The sequence below is a fragment of the Equus quagga genome, chromosome 15 (genome assembly GCF_021613505.1).
Source record: "Equus quagga isolate Etosha38 chromosome 15, UCLA_HA_Equagga_1.0, whole genome shotgun sequence".
NCBI lineage: Eukaryota > Metazoa > Chordata > Mammalia > Perissodactyla > Equidae > Equus > Equus quagga.
Window position 1 is genome coordinate 47,221,522 of NC_060281.1, and position 27,877 is coordinate 47,249,398.

Here is a 27,877-nt window from a genome sequence, read left to right on the forward strand (position 1 = left end):
AAGCACTCCTATAGTCTTTTTATGATATCCTGGCCATGCTGCAATGTTATAAGTTATTTATCTAGGTTGTTCCCTTAAAATTTTTAAATTAGCAACAGTCACAAATTCCTGGAGTTTTACTTCCTATTCGTTTGTAGGATTTTTCTATTTTCTTGGTTCTTAGAACATGTTCGGCCACAAACATGGAAGATTGTTGTATATGAAGGATGTTCGGGTTCTCAGACTTTCACAGGGTTACGGCGCTGTGGATGGTGGTAACGTCCACTCGGCATCCATCCGCTATTCCTCCTTCCCACGGGCCTCCTCACCCTCAGAAGCCCCTGCGCTGTGTGGGGCCCTAGCAGAGCCTGCCATGGAGGTGTAGTTTGAGGGCTACTTCAATAGAAGGTTCTACGATTCTGGTTCCTGACAATGAAGAGAAAGAGCTTTTAAAACAGGGAAAAGGAGGTAAGGGTGGGAAGACCTGGCTGCCATTTAGATTGTCCTTTCAAAATGCATACAACTTTTGGATAAGTACGACCTTATTAATAATTACTAACCCCTTTAGCTATCAGTTAACCCTTTTTCAGGGTCAGTGGGAATCAACCAAGGGCAATAAATAGGCTGACAAGAAAGGAAGAGGAGTGCAAGTGGGAGCTGGCATGGCAGGAAAGGGGTGCTGAGAGGCTGAGGTCCAAATTTACCATTCTCATTGCATCTCAGGGCTAGCCCTCATCCTAATTCTCAGAACCAGCTCACTTGCTGTATTGGGCCAGATGTCACTGGTGACTAAGCCTGGCTGGGGAAAGCTGGGTGGCACTGGTAACCAGAGGCTTCTGCCCTGGGCTGGAAGAAGCCCAGGTGGTCACTGCAGGTCTCTGGCAAGTTCTGTAATTAAACATCTGCAAGCTTTGATCTCTCCATCTGTAGATGGAGTCTAACATTACTACCCATGCACTCTAGGATGACACTGAATATTAATAGGTGATAGAAGAGTTTTGAGATCCTTGAATTAAAAGGTCCCTCATAAATAGTCACACAAAATGCCATAAATACTTATACCATTTATATTAGGATTGGGTGGAAAACCCCTCAGGACTGGGAAATTTATTTATTTTACTATTTCTATTTGCCCTTCTACTTATCTCAAATTCTCTCCCTGCTGAACTCTTCAACTTCACAGAAGAAATACTGTCCCTTCTATATTGGCACTCTCACTGCGAGTAGAGAAAAGATCGGACAATAACGTTTGAATCTTGCATTTTGAATTCATGTAGAAGGCTCTTCATACTACAAAATCATAAAGAATGATTTTCAAAGACAGTGAAAGAAGACCATCTTTGATTTAGAATAGTTTGTGTCCAGAGAAACAACGAGATGTGGATCCCAAGACAATGACACAATCCATCCTTCATATATAACAGGGGCAAATCCAGGCTTCTACAGGCAGCTGCTCAATGGTCTCAGAACCAAATTCTTATTGGGTTTTTTTACCCAAGACAATTCTAAGGTGCTGCCACAGTCAGATTTCCTGGTTAGGTACGTATGTGTTGCTTGTACTGAACCCAGGTCCACATAAAGTTACCCCCACACTTGACTGTCCAAAACTCACAGCACACACACTCAGCCCCATATGTTTCCTCCTTGATTTTTTTCCATCTGTAAAACCCTATGGGAAACATGTCAGATAGAGATGAGGAGTAAGGTGTTTACAAACTGGTAAAGAAATATGATACTTATCCTGTCAGCTGAACTGAACCTGACAGATGTATTTTTGGTTAAAATTAAAATTGTGAGCCCTATCCTGTTACCCATGATGATGCCACCAGATGCACAGCATGTGTCTGAAAAAGAGGCACCCGTGGTCACTTGAGCCAGGCTGCGGGTTCCAATAATTCACGACATGGGAGCTTACTATAAGGACTTGCCTGGGAGGTGGGCCCCACCCTTGTGTCGAATACACAGAAGCAGACTCATGAAAGTGGTATAGAAATGTCTATTTTCTATCTTTCCCTACCCATAAACATTCTCACTGTCAGGGAAGAGCTCTGAAAAGAAAACGAATGGAGTCAATCATCTTTGATTTTGGTCTGCAAAAATGGTTCTCATCACAGGCTGGTAGACTAGACATGTTCCCAAGGACATAAGCATGGGAATGGATCAGTTCTTCCCACTGCTTGCTGGGACTTCTCTTCCCACTGGACTTACCCAACTCCAAATAGGAGTGACCTGTATATGTCCAGAAGACATATAGGAGAGATGCAGGAGAGAACTGAAAGGGCTATTTTCTAAGGCAAGCTCCTCTGGTCTTATTCAGGGTTCTCCTCTAATGGTTTATGAGCATGGTCCGGTTTTCTTATCACTGAACAATGAGCTGATGGTTCCTGGTGTGAAAACAATATTGCTGGCAATACCAGTGAAAGAAATCCCTAAACTGTTTTTAAGACCAGCCTTCCTAAAGGGCTCTGTGGTGCAGTGGTGGGAGCTCAGCATGTGACAATGCTATATCAAGGGTTCCTGGGGCTACAAACAGGCCTGAATTTCCATCCTTTCGTACCTTCCCTTTACGCACTAGTATTTGTTTCTTTTGCACAGAGGTCTAAGGCCAACCGTATCCCATTGTAAAAATAAATCCTAGTCAAGTTGTATCCTTTGCCATCACCTTATCTGCCCCGGTAGAACTAGTCTACTGCTGGTTATGTCTCCCTCGAATGTGGCCTCCTGCATGCCCACCATGTCTTTCCTTCACATTTACATGTGTTCCGTGAGTACACATGACATCTTAGGAAGTCACAAAGATTTTCACAGAATTGTCCATAAGAATTAAAAAGGAGACAATGGAGGGAAAAAAAGAATTAAAGAAAAGAGCTGTATGTTACTCTGGACTCTTGAGAAGGAATTTTGGGGATGGTAACACCCCCCCCAAAAAAGGATCTGAAGTAGAGAACCAACAAGACACAACAAACACAATATGCTAAGCTTCATAAAGAATAAATAAGTTGAACAAATAAAACTCACCAATTAACAGTCTGAGTCCTATATAACAGTTTTGCAATTTTGAGGGGAATGAACAAAGCCCTGGGGACCTGGGGCTATCCACATGAACACGTCTGAATGAACTAACGACAACAGCTTCCAAAGAGAGAGAGAAGAAGTAGTTATCACTATAGAGGAATATGGAGTGATATGAAACTCAGCAAAACCTGCAAATATTACAAAGGAATAAAAACACAAAGAGAAGAATTGGTGCAGCACAGACGGAGCTAGTGTCACCATGACATGCTAGAACATCTGGCCCAAATTATGGCTGCATTACACAGATAATAATATTGGGACAGTACCTGGCAAACCTAGTGTTAATCATTGAATTTTATCTCCCAAAATTCATACGGTGAAGTCCTAACCTAAGAACCTCAGAACATTACCTTACGTGGAAACAGGGTCATCGCAGATGTAGTTAGTTAAGATGAGGTCATACTGAAGTTGCGCAGGCCCCAATCCAAAATGACTGATGTCCTTATGAAAAGGAGAAATTTGGACGCAGAGACATGCACACTGGGAGAATGCCATGTGAACATGAAGACAGAGATCAGGGCGATGTGTTGAGAAGCCACGGAATACCACATTGCCAGCAATTCCTCAGAAGCTAGGAGCCAGGCTTGGAAAAGATCCTCCCCTGGAGCCTTCAGAAGGAGCAAGGCCCTGCTGACACCTTGATTTTGAACTTCTAGCATCCAGAACTGTGTGACAATAAATTTCTGTTGTTTAAGTCACTCAGTTTGTGGTACTTCGTCACGGCAGCCGTAGCAAACTAAAACACTTATGAAATAGAATAAGGAAGCTCAAGCTTTGGAGAAGAGAAATCCAATGGAGTCAGGAAAGGATCATGATGAGCACAAATTTAGGAACAGTGATAACAGAAATTTGCTGACTGGAAATAGACTTTTGACATAGACATCACGAGAATCCAGTCAAATCCGCTCAGGGGTGGGTGACTTCACAGGCCCAAATTTCCCTTCACATGCTTGTCTATCACCTTTAAAAAAATACATAGAGACAAAGCAAAGCTTTAAAGCTATCCCAAATAAGGGAAGTTGGTACTTAATGATATGAGGATAATAATTTCGTTAGATTTCCCTCCTTAGACTTTGGGGGAGAATAGGGCTGGGTAGAAAAGCTATGACAAAGCCAAGAGAAAGAACTTGACTAGGGTCACCTTGCTCTGTGAAGGCAGAGGAGAATATTTTAAGACTTAGAGGACCTAAAACATTTGGCCAACTAAAATTAAAAAGTGGGTAACAAAGACTCATACCCATTATGTCATTGTAGGAGATAATTAAGGCTAGACAGAGAGTTAAAGACCTCTTTGAGAAACAAACGAACTAGAGTATTAAGTAAGGATTAATTAATAATCCTTTCACTAATAATGAAAACAGTTGGTAAATTAGCAGATAAATTCTTGGAACTATCAAGCATTAGCAGAACCTCAAAAGGGTCTCAACTAATAACTACAAGGAATGAACAGTAGAAAGGGAACAAAAGGCTCCTTTCGTTTCCTAAAAGGGAATCAAAGTTTATTTAGTTAATAATAGAAATAAATTGAAGCAATTAAAATGGTTTTTCTGAAATACATTAATGTTAAAATGGTAACAAACAAACCAAGGAAGGTTATCTTTTGGTCCAGCTCAAAAAGAAATAGAGTTTAAAATCCACTACAGAAACCACAGAAGTGAAAAGAGAAAGCAATAAATGACTACAACAAAGATAATTTACTTGGGCTTAAGGACAAATAATGTATTAAAAAGTAAATGTGAACAGCCAAAACTTGCTTATTAAAACAAAAAAGTAACTGACTGGATTAAAAAATAAAATTCAACAATCTGTTGTTTAAAAGAAATATTTTTAGCACCAAGTCATTTTGATAGATGGAGTGAGAGAAAATGATCTGAGATTTAACCCACTTAAATACAAAGGCGGACATACTTTAGCCTCTTCCATTTGTTAGATGCAATTTCACATCCCTGAATCCTGTTTATCTTGCAAGATGGGGTTAAAGGGGCTCCTTTGCTGTGACCCCTTCTCCAACTTCCCCATCCCACAGGCAGTGTTCAAGACTGCTACCCAGAGGCCCTCATTAGCTCAGCACTTATTACAATGAACCACAGTTAGACTTATCTTTTACCCTCATTAGACCTGGAGCTCCTCGAGAGAGCAGCTCTTGGTGTTTCTAAGCCTAGGTAATCAAATTATGGAACACGATATATCAAAACGAAAAATACACAGATTAGGAAGGAAAGGATGGACATTTCGGTCTATCATTCATTTGCATGAGCAAAGGAACATAGGCATGGAAGTATGTATGTTCAAAGAACTTGGTTGTCCAGTGTGATTGGGATACAGGATTCGTTTTTGGGGAGGAGTTTTGGGGAGAGGACTCAGACACCTAAACAATAAGTTGCAAAGAGCCTTGAATGTCATCCTACACAATCTCTGGAGTTGATTGCATAGGCAATGGTGAACAACGGCAGGATTCCAGATGAGTTTTGTTTTCTGTTTGTTTGCTTTGTTTTGTAACAGTACCTATGATGAAAGAATGAAGAACAGAATGAAGGAGAGGGAGCTTTGAGGCAGAGAGATGAGTTACAAGGCCAGCGTTTGTCAGGGAGTGGTGGGAATTTTTCTTCTTATGTCCTTTCTTTATCTCTCAGTTTTTTAAAAAGCAAGCTTTATATTAAAAAATTTTTAAAGCAGGCTATCTCTTTCTTCTCCTTTCCCCTTCTTTTTCTCTTCTCTTTTCTTCTGTTCTCTTCTCTATTTCCTTCCTTCTGTTCTCTTCTCTCTCTCCTTCCTTCTCTCTTCCTCCCTCCCACCTTCTTTTCTCCCTCCTTCCCTCTCTTCCTTCTTTTTTTTAACTTCTTCCTCCCTTTTTGCCCTCCTCTCTCTCATCCTTTCTTTCTGCATTAGGGCAAGGAGGGTGGAGCCAAGGTTGCAGATCCCATAGATTCCTGTGGTCAGGGCGTTGTTAGGACTCAGAGACTGGTTGGATGTGACAGGTGAAGGAAAAGGAGTAGTCAAAAAGACTTAGGAATTTCTAGTTCAAGTGAAAGGGTGGTTTGGGGTTCCATCAATTGAGAAAAAGAACCAGGAGGGAGAACAGCATTTGGTTGAAGTGTGTGCAGTTCTGGACAAAGTGCATCTGAAGCTCACATAGGGCATCCGGACCTAGGGTTAAGGAGTAAGAGCCTGGAGTCTGGAGACATACAGTTGGCACCATTAGCATATAGGTGATTGACACCACCATGGAAATAGATGAAATCAACCAGGAAGAGGCTAGGTTTGAGAAAGTCCTCTTCTGATGACAAAGAATGAAATCCTGAAGGAATGTGTACATTTAAGGGGTAGAGACAGAAAGAGAAGTAAGAGAAAGAAATGAAATAGATAATTTAGAAAGAATAGAGTTTCATTCGCAAGGGAAGAAAAAGTTTGAGGAGGGTGATGGTCAGTGATAAAAGTTCTTCAAGGAGGTTGAATGGAATGAGGAGAATTAGAAAGATACCAGAGCACTGGGGAAGTCTTTTTTGGTAAAACGATAAGGAGAGAAGACAGATGACAGGAGACTGAAAAGTGATGGGGAAGTGAGGACATGAAATCAGAGAGGACAGATATTCTTAAGAAGTTTGGCAGTGAGGAGAAGAAAAAAGATGGTGTAGGGGGGTCAAGGAAGCTGGTTTTTGTTTTAAGGGATACAGAAACCTGATTTGCTTTGTAGACTAAACAGAAGGAGTCAGTTGGGAGAGAAAGAAGGAATGATTGATTAGATAAGGTTCCAGATAAATCAGAAGGAGGTCAAGCAAATAAGGATATTAATAATGTTATCAGATTAAAAAGAGAATTCTGAATAAAAAGCAATGAGGGGTCACTATAGGATTGCAATAGGCAACCTACCTAAAATAGTAAGTGTTATTATTTAAAATAGTAAGAAACATAAAAAAAATACATATAAGAAAAGCAGGGAAAATGCCAGAAGAAATAAAATTAGTAATTGCATAACTTAAACTCTGTTCAAGACATGCCTGAACAAATAAATAAAGAATAGAGACAAAACTGAAAATGGCAATAATTAAGGAAAAACTAACAGGTATATCAAATGATAGAATTAAAAATATTTTCTTTTCAACAAAAACAGATCTTTCCCCAAAATTTATCACATAAGAGAAATAAAGTCACACTTAATAAACATATATCTACAATATTGTTAAACAATATTAGGAAAAAAATCAACTGAATTTAAGCAATATCATACAATTAAAATTTTCTTCTTATAAATAATATCAATAAAAGAGGCAAGCCATAGCCCAATCCTTGTACCCTTGAATTTCTCTTAGAACCTAACCCCTTAAATCTATTTTCACCCCAACTCTTCATGATTTCTCCCCAAGCTCAGCTGAGGACAGTGGGTGGTGTTTGCTCTTTATAAATCCTGACTTGTTTGATGGTCTTCTCATTCTTCTTCATAAATACAGATTATCTTTTATATGTATGGGCTAAAATTTATTAGAGAATAGAATAAAGAATTAAGGTATGGATTATAAGAATTTATGACTAACCAAAAGTAACTCAAAGATAGGAGAATGCTTAATCAAATCATGTCATATATAATTATTGAATACTGTATACCTATTAAATTACAGACATATGGATTATGTTGATATGAGAAAATGTGAGTATTTAATTATGTTACACGCAAAGAGCAGAAAAACTACTCTGACACAGAACTAAGGAGAATGTGAAATAATATAAGCCATTAGAGGATAATAATATTCATTACATTATTTCCTTTAGAATTTCTTAAATTCACTTTTTCTAACACAACAAAAAAACCAGGGACAAAATGGTAATCCTCTTTGAAGAGTCAAGAAAATAGGCAGATCATAGAAAATTCCAGCAAAAGTAGTCTTTTTAAGCGAAACAAGTCTATCTCCAGGTCCCATTAATAGTAAAATAAATGCTCCACTTAGAAAAACCAAACAAGATTAAAACCCCATAGAGCATTTCAGAGAAATAAACAGCTTGTTGGTGAAACTTGTGGCAACGTTCATTTGGCTGATTTTACAAGTCAGTTATCTTGATGTTCAGGTAGGAAGAACAAAGTTTAATTAGCATTTAAGGAAAAAACAAAGAACAAAAAAGCCAAATCAAAAAGAGATTAAGGTGATGCATACATGCTCAGAATTGGAAAATTTGGCTGTCAATTTTTTTCTCCTGTTGAGGGACATCACGCAAGTAATCTTTCTGTGCTTTCTTCCTTATCTACATGGGAAAAATATTAGTTTTTCATAACCAACTCACTGCCAAGAGATAGTTATGCTGAGGGCTTCCATGATGGTCTTGTCGAGTATCACTCTCACTTTTGCTAGAGAACATGCATGCATCCCACACGTATGGAGAGAAAATCCTCTTCCAGACACCCTCCGATTCTTACTGTAGAAAGTGACTGAGGTTGACTCTCCATGTACTATTTGTTTCCACCAAGCCAGACAAGAGGAGGTTCCCAGAGACTCATTTAATAAGTGATCTTGGATGATCAATAATCATCCTGAACATCTGGGATCTGGTTGGTTTTAGACGGTTTAGTCATTCTGTTTCTTGTTGAGCACCTTCTATGGGCACTGGACAAGAGCTGGGCATTCACTGCTCACAAGGACTGAATAATCACATCTTATTATATTAGTCCCTCCCTCCTACTTACTGGTAGTCATTTAAGTGATTACTCACTACCTAGGTCAACAGTCAAATTGATTTGGTGCCAGGAACAACATAAGAGCATTAAGAATCAATCAATATAGAGAAAACAACTAAGTTTAGGGTAACCTGACTCAAAATAAAGATATAAAAACAAGTCAAAGGAAACTAAAGTGGTCTGATGACATGTTCCAATAGCACAGGCAGCCCCATTCCTTCATTCCTGCTTTCTCACTAACACCCATGCTTCACTTTCCCGTCTTGGGGGCTACAAAGGATGGACAAAGACACAAACAAGAAAATAAGAGCGAAGTGCTCCAGAGAAGTCACATGCTAAAAAGCTCCAAGGTTTTTGGCTCCCAGCTCCCTCCCTCTCTTCTAATTGATAAACCTCAGGGATATGATTTTCCTTCTCTACTCTTTTTCTTCACATTCCTCTCATTGCTCTTCTGTGACTCTTTTCCCCCTGAAATCCTGAGAGATGGAAGAACAAAGAAAAGATGACTGAGAAGTCCACGGCCAAAAGAACCCTCCCAAACATGCTCCTCGGTCAGGTCTCCGAATGCCGTGATTCTTTGGTTACGACTGTTGAAAAGGATAATTCAATCTCAAGCACAGTATTAGAGAATCACAGAATGATTCTGAACGTCTCTGTCCAGGTCAGAGAAATGCTGTCAAGAGAGGAAAAGAAAAGGCAAGAGTTCTCATTTTCCACAAAAAGTATTTTAAAGATATGGATCATCCAGTGCATCTCTACAAAAAGACTCTGCATTCTAAAAAGTCAAGTAAAATCACTACAGCCCTCATCAGTTTCAGATGGTGAGTTAGGATACAGACTTTTTATGAGCTGTATATGCAGTTAGAATTCATTAGGGACTCATAGTTAAAGTGAACAGGATATTTAGAACCACTTTACAGGACGTGGTGTTACATTTTCCCATTTTAAATAATTATAATGTTTGAGTTGTATCTTACTTTTTGTGAAGTATAGTTTGCCCTGTCTGCGCTTTATTGGCTGTCACGTTGGTAAAAGATGAAGTTTCAAATTATATCCTCGCTCCTATGGGAAAATGTAAGCCAATTTCTGACTTTCCGAGAGGAATCCTGTACATACCCAACTATAGGATATTCAGCCAAAGAAAATGATGGGACTCCTGCTGTTTGAATCATTTAAATCCAATTTGTGTGATGTGCTGCCCATTATTCTATGTGGAGAATCCATCTGGACGGAGCTGGGATGAAAGCCTGAAGTTCTTCCGCACTGCAGTTTCTGAGGTTCGAACTGCGATGTTACCAGCTTCGGAGGGCAGACGCTGGACACTCACCATAATTGCACAGCCTCAACAAAGTGCTGTTTTTCACAATTTACATGAAAACTCTGCACAGGGAAGAACCCGTTTAATGGGAACACTTTTGCACAGCATTTAAATAGCAGGCCAGCTGGATCTCCACAGCACACTCTTCCCAGAAGCTATATTCTCTAATCGTTGAATGCTTGAGCTACATGTGTCACCCAAATCTGGCTGTGACCATTTGTCATCATTAGCTCCACACATCCAGAAATGAACCATTCTGTGGGAGCCTCAAAGGCACTCATATTATAAAAGGGTGCATAAGAGAAATGGGATCTTTGAAATGAAATGCCTTACTAACACATATCACTATTCTTCCTCTGATATTCCCTTTTCCAAATTCCCATAAGGAATATTTTTTCAAGGCTAATTCTATGTGGCTGATCCATGACTTACATTTTATCAGTTATACCCTCAGCTGATATCTCAGTCTACACCAAAGATACCTCCAAATATCGAGTTCTTTTCTTTTTTGGTAAAAGATAACAGTATCACTAAATAAAGACATCAATTCACTCTGTTCGCTTCCTGCACCACACTGTAATCCATTAACCCAGCTTTTATTTCTCCAACAAACCAAAAGCAATCAGGAGCCCAAGGCTCTGTTCTTATCAAACTTGACGTCAAATAAAATATAGTTAAGACCACAATACCTCACAAAAGCAAAGACGCATCAACTAGAAAGATCCTCGAAGCTTTTAGAATCTTTTTGAAGGGATGGAAAATATGTACAAAAAATTAACAGTGGAATGTTTCTAAAATAACACAAACAAGTTACTGGTGCTTTGACGGAAACTACTATATAAGTGCTGAGGACAGTCAGAGCTGCAAAGAGACCATCAGAAAGCAGGGAATATGTTCCTTAATAGAGGAGAGTGGGTAGGCAGGTTTGAATGGTGGTTGTGTTGGAGGCAGAAGGATGGTAACAGCTAAGTGCAAAGCACAGGGATATATGAATCATGACAAAGAACATCACTCAGACCCTATTTTTCCAAAGTATGTTCTCACACAAATGAGATAATGATAGATGTAGAAGTACCAAATGCTATGGCAGCTCTATAGTAGGCATCCAGTAAATGATTTGGTTAAAAAAAAAAGCCCCAAGAAATAAATTAATGGAGTAGAAGAAATGAAAGCGGGCTGGAGGATGTAAGGTGAACAGGGTCTAACAAAGATTTGAAGCAACTACTTACAAGCAGATTTATCTAATGAGCAACTCCAGATATGGAAACACTAGTCCTCACAGCAGCTAATCTCCCAAAACCTGGCAAGAACATTTTTTCTCTGTTTAGGTTTACGAAAAGACGTAATCATCAAAGAAGCACATTCTCTAGGTGTTTGCCACTAGAAACAAATATTAAGCCACACTGAGGGACGCGATGTGGAAAATAGAAGAAAAAAAGCTTGTGCATATTTTCTTCTCTCAATGAGTTTGGGAAACGTATTTCCTTTAAAATAAACTGCCATCAGTAAGAGGCTCTCTTGTTCAGATTAGGAGAGGAGCTAGAAAGTGTATAATGGTGAATCGGGGTCTTTATTATTCTGGCAATGCTGACTTGCTCATGTTCAAAATTTGTGTTTTAAAATCTCTGGAAGGCACAGTACATTTCAATTACTTAGGATATACAGTAGCTTGTCTTCTCCTAAAAACAATTATGCAAAATTTATTCTGGATTATCTGTAATTTTAGTACTTAAGGAAGTGTCTGCATTTTCAATTAAGGGCTAAATATACAAATTAAAAGTGCTGCACAGTGAAGCTTAAATCGAGCCCTCACTAGTTGGTGCACATAAACACTAAGATCAAATGATGGTTTTGTCATGTGATTCGTCCCCCAGCACATACAAATATAGAACATGACCATAAAAAGTAACGGTCCATGCCCTCTGCTTAGTAATTTATGACGGCGGATCCAGCCTGGAATGCCAGCTGGAATTACCTTCTCCCGGTCTGCTATTTTCGCATATACAGCTTTGCACAGATGATAGAAGTTATGTCCTGCAAAGAGGACCCAAGTTAAAGCTGCTGAAATGATGAGCAAGTAGCAAATCTGACGGCCAGAATACGTTTGGCTTTTAAAAAGATTTGTTGAACAACTCATTGACCTCTTTTAAAATTAATTTTTGATGCAGGCCGTAAGAGAAAAACTTGCAAGCCTTCCAATTTTTTTATATCAGATTTATGGTGGCTAGCAAGCAAACATTTAGCTTCACAGTAGAGAATGATAAATAGTTGATAATTATTTTATTAAAAATACAAAGTGATCTTAACATTTGACTAAATGGAGGATGAAAATTCCCTGGCCATATACATAGTTCTAGCCTTTATGCAGAATTTGCCATCGAGGCAGTCTGGAATGGTAACAAACTTAGTATGAAATAGTTGATAAAACAAAAGATATTATCCTTCTTTATTAACCTTTACCCCTCAGATAATCTCTCAAATCCCCTGTGTGTGATAACCACCTCACTTCCTTTGGGCAGCCATTCATTATCTAATTCATGTCTTACACAAAGAGAGATGAGCTAATGTGCTTTATCAGATTAAAAAAAAAAAGTCACCATGAGTGATGTCCAACAGAACAGGATCTTAGCAAATCCTTTCTGCCTCCATAGTCCTGGGTTTCTAAATACCTATAAAGCTACTAACCCATGGGCATAGCTCGCAGGCTCATTCACAGCTTTATGGTGCTAAAGCAAACAGTCTGGGCTGAAGAATGACAGAATTACTCTCCTTTCTGATTAGCCTCCTCCCCGTATCCTGATAAACTAACGATTAGCTTTCCTGTCGGGATTCAGCCCTGACTGGGTAGCTTCAGGCTGTCAACTCAAGCAGACCCTGCTGGTATCACACAAACCTCTTCCTCTCCTTCCTTCTCTGGAGCTTTATTCTTCATTAACCAGGTCGATGTCCAGCCTTCACATGCTAGCCAGGGTGTAATTACTACGGAAAGGCTCACATGAAAATCAAAGGCTTCTTTTTGCCTCACTTCTCCACCTACAACAGGAATTGCTACTCAGAAACTGGCTAGTTACAAAAAGTGATCCTGTAGGTATCAGTAAGCACTCAGTTTTCACCTGCTCTTCATAGACTGTATTTCAGCAGATATAAGAGTTGGGCTTAAGCCTGTACTCTTCCCTAGAAATTAAAGGCACCTATTGCCTTTGGGGGCTTTTGAGTAGCTGCTGCAGAGAAGCAACCCATTTAGCAATATCAGTAGGAGCAGAAACTTATGCATATTTATGAACTGAGAATATAGAATTAATTTGGAAAAGTCCACAGAGTGAGCCACTAGTTAGATTCTAAAGCGCTATTCCTTCCTGAAACTCTGTCAACCCAGACCACTGGGAAATACTTCTACTTAATGAAAACATAACTGAGTATGATACACAGGGTGAAAATGTTTTACCTTTTATTTCTTGTAGGGTTTTTTTTCTATTTTCAAGATAAATGTAGAATTCTATATTTAAAAATGGATTAAAAATACTTGCTTAGCACATATAGTTAACGGCAGTTACTCAACAGAATATTTTCTTGATGCCTTCATATTAAGAAAAAAGGCTTTACAGCAATATTTTAAAGTAGGCATTTCATTTTACATTAGGGCCAGAATTACCTGACTTCATTACATTATCTGTCATATGCCTCCTAACAACAGAACTTAGCAGCACTAATCATGGCCAAATCTTTCAAGAAGATTCAGCAGCTCTGATTGAGCAACGTGGTGACATTTTCTGGGCATGAACTTAAGGAACACGTGGGAGTTTGGCTTCGTTCATTTGTTTTCCTTTACAATTTCCAGACCTGCCACTAACACCACCTAGTTTACCCAAGGCGTGCTCTGAGATCAAAGTCACATGACCATTTTATTTGACATTTTAAAATCCTGGACAATAATTTGACACCTTATAGTTTTGGTAAAACATTAGAGAGGCAAAAAAGGATGAATTCACTCTAATTAAAAGAAATTTTGAGATATTTGTATAAATATATCTCTATGTATACCTCTCTAAATATACCCAAGTGCAATAAAAACACATTCAACTGTTAGATTTGAATGTTTTCTCTGGATGGCTAATGGGGGATTAACTTGAAAAACCCAGGTGAGTATTTAGAAAGATAATATATTTCCACTGAGATAGACCTCACTTTAGCCAAACCAAGTTACCCACTTTGGCAGACTGGCTAGCTGCTCACCAAATCTATGACTTCTTCATTCCAGACACACAGGCTGGTTAAATTCCCCTGCCCATCTTGCTGCTAGGAACGGCCTTGGGACTGAATGAAGGCAGAGGTGACATATGCCACTTCCGGGTCTGGCCCATAAAGCTTTCCCAGGAATGATCCTGCATTCTCTTTCCTAATTCAGTGGCTGAGGACCTAGAGGAGAGAAGGGCCGCAAGATGGAGTGGGTCTCTGAATGATCATATAGAAGACCATCAACCAAAAACACCAGAGCAGACCTTATGTGAGCAAGAAAAAATTTCCACTGTGTTAAGCCTTTAAGATTTAGGACTATTTTTTTTTATTATTTTATTTTATTAAGCCTAAAGGATTTGGACTATTCTGACTAAAGCTGAACACTTCTACTCAGTCACTGACTCTTGCATGCTTTTTCTCATTCAGTCCTCACATAGGAACCTGGGAACAATAGTTCCTGTGAGGTAAGAACTATTATCCTCATTTTGAAGATAAGGAAACACGGGCTTGTGAGAATTTAACTTCCTTCCCTCAAATGGGTAACTTGAGAAGTTGGCTTGGTTATTGTGGCTCAGTGGAAAGTATTGTGACCTTTACCAGATTAATCTGCCAGTAGTCACCCAGAAAAAGATAGAAGATTCTCAAATTTAGGAGACACAGATGAATTGGCTTTTCTCGCATTTAGATTAGCAGAGTTAATGAGTAGAAGATCTGGGATTCAAATCCAGGTAGGCTCAAGTCCAAAGTTTCTACACATCTGATCGCCCTCACAAATTAATATGTTTACAAAAATCTCAAACATATTTAGGCCCACTAGTAATGTGGATCTATCAATGCGCCAAGTAATTAGCTAAAGTCCTAAAGTGACTATCTCTGGGCTTTCTTGCTTAGTTTAAGAATAACAAATTGTTAACAAAGTAGATTCCTGCTCCATGCATTAGAAAATCCACTGAGCGCTTTGAGCATAGCACTGTGCTCGTGTGCCTATTCACTCAGAGATGGAGGAATGGCCAGAAGGAGTCTCTCATCTTCCTTCCCTTTCTAATTTTTCAGACTGTGTAAACAATGAAAGGACAAAGAATCAGTTTTCGATTCTGCTCTATGCACAGGACAGCACTATTTCCCATTTAAGCGCAAGTCCAAATCAAGACAGAAAAGGAGAGGGAGAGTAGAAGAAGCTCTCTTTGTCACTTTTGGAGGAATGAAAAAACTCAGACTTCCTAGTCATCCTAATAGCATAAAATCCACAGTCAAAGACCATAATCATCTTCCCTGAAGTTGGAAACTTGGGGTTAATTTTTTTCCTCTGTGTAACAATACACATTAATTCCATGCAAACATATGCATACCATTTCCTTGTCAGGTCTGAGCAGCAGAAGAAATGCTGGGGAAAATATGGCAAGTGTGGGTGGGAGGGAATGAGAAAGCCTGCTGTGGTGATGGCACAACAGGTGTGATCTTCACGGTAGCTCTGCTTCCCGTCGGCCTACACGCTAACCAGGGCTACAGGTCGTGAGGCCTGGGTGGGAGACCCCCTGGGAGCCCCCTGGGGATAGCCTCCTTGGAAGTGGTGCCCATCCAGGGCTTCAGAGGCACTGGTCTACTGGAGGTTACGTGTTCAGCTCAGGCCAGAGTTTTGGGGTCACCCATGGTGGAGATGGTTAAAGATTATGTTTCACATCTCTCTCAGGTGATGTGAGATGTCTCAATGCCCAAAACACTTGTTTCACCTCTCTCTATCCAACTAAACACTTCCTACAGTTTTATTTTGACATATAACTCCTATGAAAGACTGTGTGGTATGGCTCTTATTATGTGTAGTGTCTGTGAAAAGGGCTATGAATGATCAGTAAAGGAACAGGTCCAGGTCTAGATTGCGTGGTGGCCAGGTCATTCATGTGTCACTGCATTTCATTTGCATGCGTGTCAATTAGAAATAACAGATTTTCTCTATACTCACCTGTTGTAAAAATAAATGAATAGTTGAGTGTGCCAGGGTCCCTTGAAAAATTCTGCACTTACAGAATAGGGACTTTTTGGCCATTTTCCATAATGAGAATCCTTCCATCAACTGGGAAAAGGTGGGCTTGTTAAATTATCACCAAAATTCTTAAACAATGATACTGAAAGAACTAGGCCGTGGGGTTTTTTTGAGGAAGATTAGACCTGAGCTAACATCTGCCACCAATCTTCTTCTTTTTGCTGAGGAAGATTGGCCCTGAGCTAACGTCCATGCCCATCTTCCTCTACTTTATGTGTGGGACACCTGCCACAGCACGGCTTGACAAGTGATGCACAGGTCCACACCCAGGATCCAAACCAGAGAACCCCAGGCCACCAAAGTGGAGTGTGTGAACTTCACTGCTGTACTGCCTGGCCAGCCCCCTGAGCCATATTTTTCCCCAAAGATTATTTTTATAAATTACAACAAGGGGAGAGAAGAAAAGCATGAGATGTTCTGCACATGTTTTATAACTTGTTCTATGTCATAAGCATTCACTGTCATGTTCCACTTCAGTGAGAACGGTGCTTTCAAAGTGCAAGGTGTGATGACCCATTAGTACATCAAGAAATTGATTCAGTGGGTCATGATCAGCCTTAAAAAAAGAAGAAAAGAGCAGAGCAATAAAATGGACTAGAAGAAAAATACCAGAATGCAGTACATATGGTAAGGATAACTGTTGTTTCATAAAACTGGGTGGTAAAATAAAATATATTTTGTTCTACGGTCATGGTTAAAAAATTTGAAAGCCCTGGGGCCAGCCCGGTGGCGCAGCAGTTAAGTGCGCACATTCTGCTTCTTGGTGGCCTGGGGTTCACAGGTTCGGATCCCGGGTGCGGACATGGCACTGCTCGGCACGCCATGCTGTGGCAGGCGTCCCACATATAAAATAGAGGAAGATGGGCACAGATGTTAGCTCAGGGCCAGTCTTCCTCAGCAAAAAAGAGGAGGACTGGCAGTAGTTAGCTCAGGGCTAATCTTCCTCAAAAAAAAAAAAAAAAGCCCTTATATTAGAGAATATAAAAACCATGTTTCTTGGTCCAAAATGAGAAAGGAAATTTGAAATTGGATGTCATCATTGCCAATCAGGGCTGTAGATGAAGCTCTTATCCTGCCTCTCCCAGGACAGATGCCGTGATTGGGATGGGGGAGGAACTGGGGAGCAGGGGAGAGAAAGCAAATGGCAGGGTGGCTCGAAATTTTGGTCTGTGGCTTATGGCCTTATTAAAAAACCCAATTAATTGTTTTAGAGTCTGGCAAGGAGAAGGGAAAAGAGGCAATCTGTATTAGTTTTCTATTGCTGCATAAATTACCAGAAATTTAGTGGCTTAAAACAATATCCATTTATCACCTCACAGTTTCTGTAGGTCAGAAATCTGGGCAAGGCAAAGCTATGTTCTCTGCTCAGGGTCTCAAAGGGCTGAAATCAAGGTATCCACATGGCTATATTTCCATCTGGAGCTCAGGGTCCCCTTCAAGGCTCACGTAGTTGTTGGCAGAATTCGGTTCTCTGCAGCTGTAGGACTGAGATCCTTGTTTTATTGCTGGCTGTTGGCAGGGGATCCCTCTCAGCTTCTAGAGGCTGCCCTTTCACAATGTGGTGGCTGACATCTTCAAGGCCAGCAGGAGAAACTCTCTCCAGCCACTGTGACAGTCATATATGACACAACTTGATCACTGGAGTGACCAACCCACACCCTGCTCATAAACCTAATCAAAGGAATGATATCCCATAATTCTCAGGTCATGCTTCCCCTAAGGGGGAGCAGATTATACTGGGTGTGTCCATTAGGTGGTGGGAATCCTGAGGTCAATCTTGGAACTCTGTCTACCACAGAACCCCTGCTAATAGAATTCACCTAAAGCAACGACCATCAAGCATTTAGAACAACTTAAAAGAAATGCACACATCGACATTCTGCAAACGGGGCACCAGCCTTCTGCAGGACATGAAATAGACGTCCCTCTATGAAAAGCCTCCATGGTCAAATAAGTTTGGGGAAATGTGGGTTTAATAATGTTTAACACATTTCTTCACTGAACAGAGTATGGAATTTTCCCAAACATATTTAACCCAGGAACGTTTTTTTGAATTTGTGCTAAACAAATCCACCACTTTATTAATATTAATATTACTGTAATATTAATATTATTAAGAAGCAGTTGTATTACTACTCTTGTATTGTTCTTTGATTTCCTCTACGAGACCTTTCCTCATCCCCTTTGTCTACAAGGTCCCTACTGCTCCGAATTTTGGTACCACTAAAGGTCTACCTTGATTGATTGGCAGTTTGCTTACAATTGGTAAATACAAAATATTTTAATTGTTTGATGGTCACCCCCTAGTAAACTTAATCTCTTTGAAGGCTGGCACTCTGGCTTAAAGCAACAGCGCAGACCACTGGAGGCGGCTGTGCAATGGTGAAGCATGTAGGCTGAGATTTCTGGGGATCAGAGTTATCTGGGAGCAGTTTATCAGCATTGGCACTCATGAGCAAAACAGTTACCCTCCCTCTGAACCTCTCCTGGCTCACCTTTGCATTGTGAGTGCTGCACGAGATGATTTCTAAGGTCCCTTCCCATCGGATATTCCACATATGCCGGTCCCCAAGCCCTGCCCATCTGATAGGGGTTTTTCCAGAGCCTGGTTCACAGCAAGCACTTGATAAATATTTGCTAACGTTAATTGCAAGCTTGCATTGCTGTGGGTTCCAGCATTTTATCAGTGTTCTTCTTCTGTGTTCTAGGAGGTTGCCAGCTTCCACCCAGCCAGGGTGTTCACACCCCATCTTGGGTATCTAGCGTATACAATCCTCAGGCCACAAGTGACCCCTAATGTTGGTTTGGCCTTGCCTTATGCTTCTGCAGTCTAAGTAGTGACCTTCATCAACGGGATTGCAGGCACCGCCTGGAAGGTTCTCTGCCCTAAAATATCTTCCCTTCCCAACGCCCGAAACTCCTATTGAAGATTCATTCTCTACCCTTTCCTCTCAGAGCCCTGTTACAACTCTAAGTAAATAATTGTATGAATAATTACTTTAAGTAAATAATTATCTGGGTGATTATTTAATAACTCATCCACTAGAAAGTAAGCCACCCTGTAACAGGCACATAGTAGCAAGAAACAGACTGCTGTTATGTCACTAACACTTAGGAGATGTTTGTTACTGCAGCATAACACAGCCTGCTTTGATATCGAAACGTCAGGAGAAAAGAACATGAGTTTGGTATTTGACTACTAAGGGATTTTGTGCTTGTAGGGATTTCAGGCGGTGACACCTAAAGTTTTGCTGGTCAAAGTGTTGAAACAGACTAGCAGAATCAGCAGCACTGGCAGCTTGTTAGAACTACAGATTCTTGGGCCTCCCCCGAGATTTACCAACCCAGATGCTGCACTTTAACAAGACCTCCAGGTGATTCAAATGAAGATTAGAGTTTGAGAGGCACTGGTCTAGAGGCAGCTGGGAATGAAAGTCAGAAGCATCTGAAATCAATTTGAGCCACAGGTGTAAATAGGAGAGCAATCCATACACCACCGATTCTTGAAGTCAGGTTGGTCCCTGGACAGGTAGCAGCATCGTCACACGGGAACCTTTCAGAAATGCAGATTCTGGGGCCTCGACCAGTACTTAGTGAACTGGAAACTCTGTGAGGCCCAGCAATCTTGTCTTAACAACCCTGCAGGTGCTTCTCACACACACTAAAGTTTGAGAACCACTGCCATATATCACTGAGAACTGAAATTACAGGAGTTAAATTCTCCTGCAAGAAGAGAAGACGTGGACAGTAATAACATTGTTCCTATGAGAAAATACAACTTGCTATATGATAATCTTCTTTATGATGCATCTTCTAGAATGTTCACAGGAAAATCAAGGCCTCATCATGGACTATTTTCACCAAATCTGCTTTCCTATTGAGTGGAAGTACTAGGTGCTTCTGGGCAAAGATGGAGGGGACAGAAAGGGAGGTGGTCATCAAAAATCGCTTTGCATTTGCCTCCCTTATCTGGAGCACCGTGCCAAACGCTACAGGGAACCTTTCCAGCACGTGCCCTTCCTGAGTACAAGTCCCCTGAAACCATTCCTCTCCCTTTTCTCAAGAATGCAGTAGAGAAAGTGGAAACTACAGATACTATACCCAGGAATCTCCACAGCCACATGCTAAGCCACACATGATCCCTGACCATGGCTCATTTTGGAATGCCATGGTCCCAGTGCCTTCATTCATCTGTTCCCTAGTTCACTTCTTCATCTAAGATTTAGTGAGTTGACTTTTCTGTGCAAGGCCAATGGAGAGGCCTCTTGTTCTGTGCTTAAAGAAGGGATCGAGCAGGGCATGAGCCAGGAAAGTCATGGTTCTTCCCTTCATCTGAGACTCTCTATGATGCATTGAAGTCACCTCTCCTCCCACCTCAACCACAGAAAAGCCAGGCTAAGGCTGTTTCTAGTATGTATCACACCGCGATTTCCTAGCCTCAGTGTTCTCTTTTGTAAAGGGAAACAAAGAGGAGATTGAGAAGGCCAAGGAGGAAAATGCATCCACAGCGGAACATAGAATATTTCCATCCCTACAAAGCTGCTGCCTAGGCTGTGTGCTAACTCCTCACTTCACAAGAGGGAAGTGATGCATCCATCCAGGGTCGGGGTGGCAGCTCTGTCTGCAAGTTAGAATCACCTGATGAGCCCGTAAAACCCTCAAGGCCAAGACTACTCCTCAGACCAATTAAACCAGAACCTCTTGGAGTGAGATACAGGCACTGCTATTTTAAAAAATTTTCTGGGTGATTTCTCTAAACAGGCAGGGCTGGGAACCACTGTTCCAAGGAGGGTCTGGGGTCTCAGGTCTTGGCCCTTTATAGAGCTGAGCTTCATCCCCTGAAAGTCAAAGTCCTAGTTTCTCAGGATTCTCAGATTTTCTTTTCTTTTTTTTCCTGATGAAGATTAGCCCTGAGCTAACACCTGTGCCAATTTCCTCTATTTCGTATGTAAGATGCTGCCACAGCATGGTTGACGGGTGGTATAGGTCTTCACCCAGGATCTGAACCTGCAAACACAGGCCACCAAAGCAGAGTGGGCTGAACTTAATCACTATGCCACAGGGTCAGCCCCTCAGTTCAACTTCTCAACTTCAGGAGTTTGTTTTAGAATTCAAAATGAGCTATTAAATTTAAGCTATTGTGTTATAATGAATATTTAATTATTTTTTATATTTATATGGTTGTTAACAGACTTCAGATACAGAGTATTTAGTCAAGAGAACAATTCTTATTTTTTTCTTATTAACAAGGTATGCTGGTTGTAGTTCTACTTTTTAATGAATAACTTCATTTATTACATAATTAGCACAGTTAAAACGTTGTTCTTATGCACCCTTGATAGAGGGAGCAGAGTTATGTGCCTGATACAATGTCAGTGGTTTGGGCTGCTGGTGGTGGGGCCTGGGTTTAGAGAGTGAGAAATTTACAGTGGCTTGGCAATCAGAAGGACCCCTGCCAATCACCACTTTGCTCTTAATATCCGCTATTATTAATTTTTTTTTTCCTGAGGAAGATTAGCCTTGAGCTAACTACTGCCAATCCTCCTGTTTTTGCTGAGGAAGACTGGCCCTGAGCTAACATCCATGCCCATCTTCCTCTACTTTATACGTGGGATGCCTACCACAACATGGTTTTTGCCAAGCGGTGCCATGTCCGCACCTGGGATCCGAATCTGCAAACCCCGGGCCACCGAGAAGCAGAACGTGTGAACTTAACCACTGCGCCACCGGGCCAGCCCCTATTTTTATTCCTTTCTATTTTGAAGTTTACTCTGGGCCTCATACAGCAATGTTATGGTAGGTTCAAAGTTGTTAAAATCATTCTACTGGTAACATCGGTGCACTTAGCACCAAAATCTCTAAATATCTTAAACCTAAGAAAAGTTAATCCATATTCATGGTGGCAGAGAAAAGAGAAGTAGAACATGCCTAAGTACGAATAGAGTCAAAAGATTCTCTCCAGTTTTGGTGTTTTGAGAATGAGAATCATCAGCATGCATATGAACTTATTAAAAAGCAGATCTCGGGCCGTATTCCTGGCCCAATGGATCAGAAAATGCACTGAAGCTCCCTAAATGGTCCATATACACAGTACTTTTAAGAAGCACTGACTTAGCCTAGCTACAGTGTTTAAGAAATAGGAGCTATCAAATTCATACACAGAATTTATACATGATGACAGATGTGAACAGTTTTTGATAACAAAGCAGCACAAAATATGAACTAAAAATCAGTAGTAAACACTTCCTTGATTATAAAACAGTTGTGAGACTAATAGAAAGGAAAAGCTACGGATGACATAAATATATTGACCTTTTAAACTGGTGAAGTCAACTGTTACAGTATGAATTCAGTCATAATAAGAGTATGAAGACAGAAGAAACATTCCACACTATGATCTGGATCTGAGACAGAACCTACACATGCTAAAATCTCATTTTCAGGATGTCTGTCACAGTAGCTGGTCTGTTGCCTCCTTGTTTTCTGTCTCACATCACCCATTCCCTAGGCAGCCCCTCTCTCAGGACACACTCTTACCTCTTGGGGTTGTTGGTACTGAGAGGCCATCAGAAGGAAAGCCCGCTGGGCCTGGAAAGCACTATGCACCATTTCTGCCTGGGAACAAAGAGGAAGAGGGAAATTTAAATGTCTGAGCTCCTAAACAAAGAGTTACCACCACCAGCATTTCCACCTCTAGGTATATACCCAAGAAAAATGAAAACATAGGTCCATAAAAAAACTTATAAATTTGTTCACAGTAGCATTATTCATAACAGCTGAGATAAGGAAACAACTAGAATGTCCACTAGGTGATGGATGGATAAATGAAATGTGATATAGCCATGTAAAGGAATATTATTCAGCATTAAAAAGAAATGAAGTGCTGATGCATGCTATCACATGGGTGAACCTTGAAAACATTATGCCGAGTGAATGAAACCAATCAAAAAAGACCACATTGGCATGATTCCATTGATATGAAATGTCCAGAATAAGCAAATCTACAGAGCAGAAAGTAGATTAGTGGTTGCCAGGCACTAGTGGTGGGAGGGTGGAATGGGGAGTGATGGCTAATGGGTAGGAGGTTTCTTTTAGGGGTGATGAAAATGGTCTGGAATTAGACGGCGGTAATTGTTACACGACTTGCCAAATATACTAACAACCACCGAATTGTACACTTTACAAAAGTGAATGTTGGGGCCAGCCCAGTAGCACAGCGGTTAAGTTTGCGTGCTCTGCTTTGGCGGTCTGGGGTTTGCAGGTTCGGATCCCGGGCACAGATGTATGCACTGCTCATCAAGCCATGCTGTGGTGGCGTTCCACATACAAAAATAGAGGAAGACTGGCACAGATGTGAGCTCAGCAACAATCTTCCTCAAGCAAAAAGAGGAAGATTGGCAACAGTTGTCAGCTCAGGGCCAATCTTCCTTACATACACACAACAAAGAGTGAATGTTATGATATGTGAATTATATCTCAATAAAATGGTTAAAAAATGTTTGCACCATAAAGTGCAGTTGTTTTTAAATGGTGTCTTTCCTGTCCTCTTTCATGATGTGCTCAAATTTGTCCCATACCTTCTGGTGGAAAGAGAATTGTCCCTTAAGCCATCCCCATAAAGATATCCTCACCAAGAGCCAGTGGCTTCTACAATTATCATTAAGATGGATCTGGAAGAGATTTCAGTGCCACTTGGATTCAACCTACCAAACAGGAGCTGTACAGGTGGGAACATCTTCAAACACGTGGCATCGTATTCTCTTATCCTCACCCTCTACCTGCTCTTAACTAATTCACTAATTCTTTAATTTTTATTTATTTATTTTTATTTTATTTTTTTGAGGAAGATTGGCCCTCAGCTAACATCTGCTACCAATCCTCCTCTTTTTTGCTGAGGAAGACTGGCCCTGAGCTAACATTCATCCCCATCTCCCTCTACTTTATATGTGGGACACCTACCACAGCATGGCTTGACAAGCGATGTGTAGGTCTGCACCCGGGATCCGAAACCACGAACCCCTGGCCGCCGAAGTGGAATGTGCAAATTTAACCGCTGTGCCATGGGGCCAGCCCCAATATTCTTACTAAGTTTTAAGAGTATAAATTATATTCTTAGTAAGCCATTGTGAGGAATCTGTTTCTGTTCTTTAAGTTTTATTCTCTTTGAGGGCTAGTCAATGTCTTTCCTTTTGCATGTTATTTTCCTTTCTCACACACTATTTGTAGCTGCCATGTGGGTGATTTCTTGAGCTTTTTGCCACCATATTGGACATCAGTTAATTTTCCCTTTCAAGCAACAGTTTGAGAGCTAATTGCTTTGCATTCTGTCTACTCTTCGAAGGGCTGACAGAACCAGAAGATAGGGAAAGGAAGAGCTCAGCTGAGGTGATGTCCAGTCTTTATGAGAATTTGGGTGCTATTCATTCTTCTGGGAATGTTAAATATCCTAAACCAGAATTCACTCCATCTACTTGGAACACAGACCATTCTGATGGAGGGTCGCCTCAGATTTCAGATCATTTCTCCAATTCAGAACCCAGACATGAAGCCTTTACCTCTACAGATGGAAGCAGCCCCATGGTTTCTTTTTCCTGTTTCATATTTCCCTCTCCTAATTTCATTTCTTTTATGGTATATCTTTAAGGGGGTGGGGAATACAAGCAAAGTTAGGAACCAAAAGCTGCTCAGTGTTCAGTTACTGAAATGTATTGCTTTAGGTTATAGCTTTTTGTTTAGTTACTATCAGTGAATTTTTTTTCACCTTTTTTTTTTTGGCTTATTTGTACAGAGGGAAAAATTCTGATTCAATTTTATTTGGTCATAAATTTATATTCTTTTGTATATTCTTTTACACTAGCGATTTCATCTTTCGTCTCCTCCTTGTTATCTTCACATCTGTTTGGGGGCAGTTTCTATCTCTCTGCCATCCTGGATGACTAACTTCTCTAATAGACAGGTAAGAACCAGCTTAATACATTTTCAAACACGGGTAACTTAAAACAGCAATACCAGGATTAGGTTAACTTCATCCCAGTGTCAATAGCAGACAATTTTCTGGGCTAAAATGGTAAATGTGTTAACTAACTGGGAAGGGACTAGTTTTTGTCATTCCACTTCATTATCACGTTTTGGTATCTGACGAATTTTCCAAATACTTACTGAAATGAACACCTTAATCCTGTTTCTAACTTTTCTCATTATTTCTTATCCAAGGATTTTTTTTCCTTACTGAGAAGAAAATGCTTGAAATCAAACCAAGATTTGTAGGCTATTTATATTTAAAATCAAAAATTCAATCATCAACACTGTAAGAGATTAAGTCTCATGAATGTTTAAATGAGGGTGTATTTTTCTTTTTGGAGTACACCGTCTCCTCTTCTCTTTGTCCCAGTAGCCTGATTGCTGAGATTATATTGCTCAAATCTCAAATTTTTGATATTCCTTGAGGAGGATACAGGATGTTCAAATTTTATAGTCCTGGAGGCCATTATGACCCTATGAATGTGAAGCTCTAAGCTGCATGAATGTGTATCCATATATCGAAATGCGTATTTTCAATGGTTCAGAAGGAATTTTGTCAGTCTCTAATGATGACATTTCCAAAAAGAAGACTATGAGACAACTTTCCACAGCCTGGATATAAATAAAAGAACTGCACTTCTCCTAGCAACAGGAATACAGAGGTATCGTCCTCATCTGTGACGAGCCTTGCAGAGTCATCTAAATTGTAGTTGCTGTGGGAACAGTAAATTCGGGTTCGCCTGACTTCTGTAGTTAACATTGCAGCTCAGAGGTGGCATTAACAATATTTTTGTAGTTATCCCAAGATGAATGCTATCATTAGCCTTTCTTACTTTCCCTAGTTACAACATTTAGCCTGTTGCTAATAGAGCAATTTTCTGGCGGGTCTGATTAGCGAAGATGGCCAATTTCATTAATTAGTCTCTTCCCCCAAATGGCCTTTCACTCAACAATAGGTGTGGAGGTTGGAGTGGAGAATAGCTGAATACCTAGACGTGTGCTTCAACTCTTCCCTTCATTTTGCTTATGTAGGAAAATCTTTCTGAGGAGTCAGCTGTGTGCTTCTTCCAGCTCCCTGGAACTCTGGGCATCATTAGCAGACTCTAAACCACATTCATTTTTAACCTCATCAGTCCACATTTCAAAAGATTTTCATCACACCTTTGAGATATTCCGATCCACCTGCTTCATACTTCTGGAAAGTTCCATGAATCCCCTCCACCAGACAGCATCCTATTTAGGAGCAATTTTACTGAACTTGCTGAGTTCTGACAACTTGAAAGGGAGAATTTGGCTCACTCAGGCAGTTCAAAACATGGTGAAAGAAAAAGCCAAACGTAGGGATTTTCAGTAACGACAAATAATTGAGGGTTTTTGCTGAGTTTGTCCATCACACATGTGCAGGGCTCAGAGAGCCTCAGTGACCTTTGTGGGTAAACATGGGCATCTATCCACCTGTGAACACGTGTGTGCAGGGATGAAAGAGAGAGTCTGAGTAAGAGTGAAAGCTGTGCATTTTGTTTTGTCTGAACTCCATCAATAATCACTTAGGCAACTGCAGCTCTTAGGCAGATAGGTTGGTGGACTGTCTCATTCTGTGGTCCTCAGGGACAGAGTAGGAGAATGAATTTCAGTAATCAGTTTAAAGCAAGCAGACACCAGCTAAATATGACTTATTTCCATCTAATCCCCTGGCAGGAGAGCTGGCTCCCTGGGGAAGCCCAATTGATCTCTGAACACTCATCAAAGCTTTGCATTGTTTCACTGGGAAAGCTACAGGCCGCAAAGTACCATGTGGATGGCAAAATGAACAGGCACAACTCGGGGAAAAGGCACAGGCGAGACCAGGAAGAGATGCAAAAAGCATCCAGCCAGAGTGCCTGTGCTGAAGGCACTTCCAGATCTTCCAAAACTACATCAGCCCTCTTCTTGAGAACCAGACAGCCGAGGGAAGGGGCTCCTCTTCCTCTGACTAAGGACAGGAAGATGGGCATCTGCTCGTCGGATGCAATTTGTGAGCTCTGGGAAAGTCACTGTCAATGCTTTCCCCACATACCTTCCCAATTAGTCTGCCAATGTCATATATTTCATAATTAGAGATATTGCATTTTTAGATTTTATTCTTTAGGGGCCTCTACTCTACCGTAAAGGAGAAGTCCCCTGAGTTTCAGCCAATGAAGATGTAAAAAGGGATCTGATAGATGAAAGCAAGACAGGAGAATGGGCTGACAAAAAAAAAGGTGACAGGATGCCAAAAACACATTTCACCTACAACTTGATTTTGTTTAAAACAAGACTGAAGATGCCTAATTTTGTAGCCATGAACATAAGCACTGACTGTATGAGTCAGATTATAAAAGGCATCTGTGTTGACATATTAAGAACCAGAAAGAAGGGGTACACCAGCGGTTCTCAAACTTGAGTGTGCATTATAGTCACCTGGAGTGTTTGGTAAAACAGACTGAGTCCCAGTTGAGTCCCATGCCCAGGATTTCAGATTCAACAGATTTTGGTGGGCCCAAGAATTTACATTTCTAATAAA

General features: G+C 40.6%; 1 protein-coding gene across 4 annotated transcripts in view; it reads right to left on the bottom strand.

The window, feature by feature from the left end:
* The window catches only part of CAP2 (cyclase associated actin cytoskeleton regulatory protein 2), a 131,710-nt gene that overhangs the window by 54,159 nt on the left and 49,674 nt on the right, over positions 1 to 27,877 (bottom strand). For all 4 annotated transcript variants that reach the window (XM_046638691.1, XM_046638690.1, XM_046638689.1 and 1 more), the window contains one exon: positions 22,852 to 22,929. In XM_046638691.1, the coding sequence (XP_046494647.1) occupies positions 22,852 to 22,929 (78 nt within the window). The remainder of the gene's footprint in view (positions 1 to 22,851; positions 22,930 to 27,877) is intronic.